Source organism: Agrilus planipennis, unplaced genomic scaffold (assembly GCF_000699045.2).
Source record: "Agrilus planipennis isolate EAB-ADULT unplaced genomic scaffold, Apla_2.0 scaffold83, whole genome shotgun sequence".
Taxonomy (NCBI): domain Eukaryota; kingdom Metazoa; phylum Arthropoda; class Insecta; order Coleoptera; family Buprestidae; genus Agrilus; species Agrilus planipennis.
The window spans coordinates 566,954-573,227 of record NW_020438895.1 but is presented as its reverse complement, the minus strand read 5'-3'; the positions used below and the strand labels follow the sequence as shown (position 1 = coordinate 573,227).

General features: G+C 29.8%; 1 protein-coding gene across 3 annotated transcripts in view; it reads right to left on the bottom strand.

Moving 5' to 3' along the window:
• LOC108734297 (neuroendocrine convertase 1-like) overlaps positions 1–2,598 on the bottom strand; it is a 12,269-nt gene extending 9,671 nt beyond the window's left edge. Inside the window, exon 1 of one of the 3 annotated variants that reach the window (XM_025973136.1) lies at positions 2,140–2,598. In XM_025973136.1, the coding sequence (XP_025828921.1) occupies positions 2,140–2,286 (147 nt within the window). In that variant the 5' untranslated portion in view covers positions 2,287–2,598. Of the gene's footprint in view, positions 1–976; positions 1,397–2,139 lie in introns of those variants that run through there. The other 2 variants (XM_018465781.2, XM_018465782.2) reach the window with 2 other exon arrangements.
• Positions 2,599–6,274: the final 3,676 nt, after the last annotated feature.

Here is a 6,274-nt window from a genome sequence, read left to right as displayed (position 1 = left end):
CTGATAATTTTAGAGGTTTCTAATGTGATGTCGTAAATAAACACATTTTTTGCGCTTACATTGCAAACGCTGGCTGAACCCTACGAGATAGATCAAAATAATGTACTACAATATTGTACATCTTAAAAGGGTCTACAAAAAAGTCCGGGATGGTATATGTCTATCTCTTAGGGATAACCCACAATAACCATTTTTATCCTTTACTTTTTATGAGAAATAATGACTCATTTACGAAGCGATTGTAGGTAATACAGTACTAATTCTTATCCAATTAAGTACCTTAAATACATTGTACATTTAATATATGTAGATCAATATGACCCTATACAGCATGTAATTTAAATGAATATTTTCGAAGATTTTACAGATTTAAAATGCAGGGATATAGCGGTTGCGGCGGTACCGGTCGGGAGGCCGGTTTGTATTGTCTAATGTCACAAAAACTGTGAATGTTGTATATAAAGACATTCTCTAGTATATTTAGTATGTTGAGGGGGTATCTTTTGAAGATTTCCTCTTTTCGATAATAATCTAAACGAAACAAAAATATAGTTAGTATCAGCATTGCACCCGTGCGAAGCAGGGGCGGGTCACTAACATATTATAAAACTAATTTACATTTCACGTTACAAAAGCAATGGTTATTATTAACGAGTAATTGAAAGAAATCACACTAATCATTACGCTTTCTTAAGAGTTTGCAAAAATAAAATGGTTAATGAAAAATATTTCCACTACTCATTACAAAAGTACTTTTTTTACATTAAGTATTGATATCAGCCTCTCATATGAAACCGAATTTAAGGAGGTCTGAGCCAGATTTTGGGGATTCTGCAAGTTCCCGTAGGTACAAAACGACCGTAACATACAGACTTACAAAGATGGTCTGTCACTTAGGAACGGAACCCTTAAACGTACAACAAAATAATCTTTTTTTCGACTGGCCAATAAAGGAACAACAAACAAAACAACTTACTGGACCTTTAAAAATGTAACCGGCCTCGTCTGCCAATTCTTTTACCATTTCCAACCCCCCAACTGCACGAACCACAACTTCCTCGTTATGAAAATTCGCAAAAATCGACGGTGCAAGAAAAAGCAAAAAGCATGCCAAAAAAGGCATTGTTTTTGTTTCGTATGCTTTGTAGAGAATAAATTGCAAGTGAAAAATACATTCCGCTTTAAATATAACCCCCGCTTTGTCCCGTTACCCTATCAATACCGATTGGAGCTTTATCAAGAGGATAAAGGAGATAAAAGAGCATTAGAAAGACGTAGTTTCAATTAGTTGCGTTTGCAAATAAACAAAGATTAACGATGATCTTGCTACATTCCCGAACTCCTGCTGGGGATGAATGGAAAATAGATTTAATTGATAATGCCCTATCATGGCTAAATAATAATGTCAAAGATAGATACTTTAATTAAAATTATATAAATAATAAATANATATGGCCCTTTAGAGCATGTAATTTAAATGAATATTTTCGAAGATTTTACAGATTTAAAATGCAGGGATATAGCGGTTGCGGCGGTACCGGTCGGGAGGCCGGTTTGTATTGTCTAATGTCAAAAAAACTGTGAATGTTGTATATAAAGACATTCTCTAGTATATTTAGTATGTTGAGGGGGTATCTTTTGAAGATTTCCTCTTTTCGATAATAATCTAAACGAAACAAAAATATAGTTAGTATCAGCATTGCACCCGTGCGAAGCAGGGGCGGGTCACTAACATATTATAAAACTAATTTACATTTCACGTTACAAAAGCAATGGTTAATGTAAATAATTTACATTATCAATTACCTTATTAACGAGTAATTGAAAGAAATCACACTAATCATTACGCTTTCTTAAGAGTTTGCAAAAATAAAATGGTTAATGAAAAATATTTCCACTACTCATTACAAAAGTACTTTTTTTACATTAAGTATTGATATCAGCCTCTCATATGAAACCGAATTTAAGGAGGTCTGAGCCAGATTTTGGGGATTCTGCAAGTTCCCGTAGGTACAAAACGACCGTAACATACAGACTTACAAAGATGGTCTGTCACTTAGGAACGGAACCCTTAAACGTACAACAAAATAATCTTTTTTTCGACTGGCCAATAAAGGAACAACAAACAAAACAACTTACTGGACCTTTAAAAATGTAACCGGCCTCGTCTGCCAATTCTTTTACCATTTCCAACCCCCCAACTGCACGAACCACAACTTCCTCGTTATGAAAATTCGCAAAAATCGACGGTGCAAGAAAAAGCAAAAAGCATGCCAAAAAAGGCATTGTTTTTGTTTCGTATGCTTTGTAGAGAATAAATTGCAAGTGAAAAATACATTCCGCTTTAAATATAACCCCCGCTTTGTCCCGTTACCCTATCAATACCGATTGGAGCTTTATCAAGAGGATAAAGGAGATAAAAGAGCATTAGAAAGACGTAGTTTCAATTAGTTGCGTTTGCAAATAAACAAAGATTAACGATGATCTTGCTACATTCCCGAACTCCTGCTGGGGATGAATGGAAAATAGATTTAATTGATAATGCCCTATCATGGCTAAATAATAATGTCAAAGATAGATACTTTAATTAAAATTATATAAATAATAAATAGAGGAAATAAAAATCCTCTTCCTTCAACTTCAGACAAAATAAAAAATTGCGCCTTCCCCTGCAATTAATTATTAGAGGATCATCCAAGGAATATTTTTATGTTTGGTTTTGCTCGTTAAACAATAAAATTACATTTATAGATAATTGTTAAAAAATAAAGAAATTTACTTACCGTTGAAGAAATCACCCCCTCTCCCACTTGGCAGTTCCTCCTTTGGTGACTAGAAAGAAAGAAAATTTCCTTTAAACAATAATTTTGAAAAGAAAAGGACTATGTATATGAAAACATTCTCAAACATCCAATGAAACTAACTTCGGTTGTACGACTATCAAGAAATATTTCTCTTTGTTGCCTTTGTTATTAATATTAAATATAATTCAAAATCTACTTGTTTGTATATGTTAATATGAAATTTAAACGTAATGAAATTACAAACCTTTCTTTAAATAACACACATAATCAATAATACGCGAGGCAAAAACTAAAAGACATTCATTTATTCCAATTGACTTAATTTGTTTAAATCTAATCTATGGTTTAAATGTTGGGACATAGATTCACAACAAACGCTCGCCCCGCCTACACGCTATTTTATTCACAAAAGCGAAAAATGGTCTCTACCCGCACAACACTTCTGTTAATAAGGTTGCCTCCTCATGCTCCCATTTAAAACTTAAAAATATAAATTTTAAAAATTACATATATTAAAGAAACGAGAAACAATTTTGCATTATTCATTAATAAAATCATCTTAATTAATATGTTTTTAATTTTCAAAAACATAAAAAAAGTATGTAATGTAATTTTGTAAATGGATTTTACAAACAACTTTTCTATTACCGTTTAGGTTTGATTAATTTTTATGTAAAACATGCTACAAACAAAATTAAAACAATTTTAGGAAAAATGTTAATTATATAGCCTGGCTAAGACTCTGGCCCTTATCACTATAATATAAGAAACAACTATTGCGTACCGTAGGCCACCTTATGCTGTAAATAAATGATTAAATATGTACGTACGTACAAATATTTAAAATCATGTAATCAAATCAACTAATATTGATAAAATTTAATTAACCCAGACCATATGCTTTTTCCATTAAAGTATGCCAAACAAACTATGCATGACATCCTCTTGTAATTCATTAATAGATTATGGTTTATTGATTCGTTATCAGTATTCCAATTATTTATGGTTACATTTATTAACTGTTTAACAGCTTCTATAAATGTTCTCGAATTTTCTTAGATTTCGACGCGAGGATGAACAAAATGTTAACCAAGACGTAAGTTGAGAGGACAATGACCAGGGGCACCATTACGTCTTTTTCAGTTCAGTTTATACGAAAGAAAGAAATTTCGTTAGTGTTGTCTTTTCCTACCGTAACTTCAGAATATTAACCTTAATCGAAGGGTATAGCAGGAAAATTTTAGGATAATGCCTAGTTCCTTTCCATATACCTGTTTTTAATTAGGGTTAAAATTTTCGATATGTCGAATTCCCTCCTAATTATACATCAATTGCCTGCAAACGGCGGCGGATGACCTTGAGTGCTAATTGCTACTATAAAGTCATAAAGAATTGTTTAAATAATACAGCCTCACATCATATATTAATCTTAATATTATTCATATATTATAGACACCACAATAACAATAATAATTTTATCAGACTACCCTTCTATTGGTCAAATNAAAAATATAAATTTTAAAAATTACATATATTAAAGAAACGAGAAACAATTTTGCATTATTCATTAATAAAATCATCTTAATTAATATGTTTTTAATTTTCAAAAACATAAAAAAAGTATGTAATGTAATTTTGTAAATGGATTTTACAAACAACTTTTCTATTACCGTTTAGGTTTGATTAATTTTTATGTAAAACATGCTACAAACAAAATTAAAACAATTTTAGGAAAAATGTTAATTATATAGCCTGGCTAAGACTCTGGCCCTTATCACTATAATATAAGAAACAACTATTGCGTACCGTAGGCCACCTTATGCTGTAAATAAATGATTAAATATGTACGTACGTACAAATATTTAAAATCATGTAATCAAATCAACTAATATTGATAAAATTTAATTAACCCAGACCATATGCTTTTTCCATTAAAGTATGCCAAACAAACTATGCATGACATCCTCTTGTAATTCATTAATAGATTATGGTTTATTGATTCGTTATCAGTATTCCAATTATTTATGGTTACATTTATTAACTGTTTAACAGCAATAGAGACTGCGAAAATATTTAGTTTCCGCGATAAGGGGAAGTTTTATGAACAATTTAGGTTTTTGATATGCTCAACTTCATGTTTAAGTTTAATTTAATTCTTTTAATAACCAAATGGAAGACTACATAGAAAACGAAAACTCCTACCTATAATTATTTATTTACTGAAAAAACAATATTTTGTCTTCTTAGCAAAATAGTATAAATAAACTTTATACATAATATTGAAAATCATGAAATACGTACAAAATAAAAGAAAAAATATTAAATACTGAAAAAATCTGATATCAATTTTGCTCAAGAAATAGTAGCTATTAAATAGTACAGCGTTAAATTTAGAGGAACTCTAGTGATAAGATTTTGCCTGTCCGTGTGCTAAATATTAATAAAAATAATTCACATTACTCATTACTAAAGCAATGGTTAATGTAAATAAGTTACATCATACATTATTTTGTTTAAAGTTACTACATAGACGCTGCGCTTTCCTGTTTGTAGTTTTATTTGTAGATAATTGTTAAAAAATAAAAAAATCACTTACTGTTGAAGATATCACCCCCTCTCCCACTTGGCAGGCCTTCCTTTGGTGGCTAGAAAGAAAGAAAATTTCCTTTAGACAATACTTTAACATTTTGATGTTCCTGGTTTATATAAAGGACTTAATAAAAACATTGTCAAACATCCAATGAAACTAACTTCAGTTATAAGACTATCAATAAAAATCAATCAAGAAATATTGTTCTTTGTTGCCTTTGCTATCAATATTAAATATAGTTCAAAATGTACCTACTTGTTTATATAAATTGATGTAGCTATATTTTATAAGTATCAGTTTTTTAAAGAATTTTCAAACCTTAAGTATATAACATAATCAATAATACGTAAGACAAAAAATAAAAGACTTTCTTTTGCCTTAATTTGTTTAAATCCAACGTATGGTTTAAATGTTGGGATAGATCAGATTTACAATAAACGCTCTGCACCGCCTACCCATTATTTTATTCTCAAAAGTGAAAAATGGTATCTCTACCCGCATAACACATCTGTTAATATGGTTATCTACTCATACCCAAATTTAAAACTTGAAAATGTAAAATTTAAAAATTACTTATATATTTAAGAAAGAAGAAACAATGTTGCATTTTTAATTAATAAAAACATCCTAATTAATATGTTTTTGATTTTTAAAGACTTACAAATAATTATGTTTGTAATGTAATTTTGTAAATGTATATTACAAACAACTTTTCTATTATTGAATTCCCTGTTATCATATTAGAATTACATATCACATTTACAAATACACATTGGCGTGGAAAAAAATAAATTATTTACTAAATACTTGCTTATTAAATGAAGAAGCAGTATTCCTACATTTTAATTAAAAAAATAAATCAAAACAATTTATATTTAGC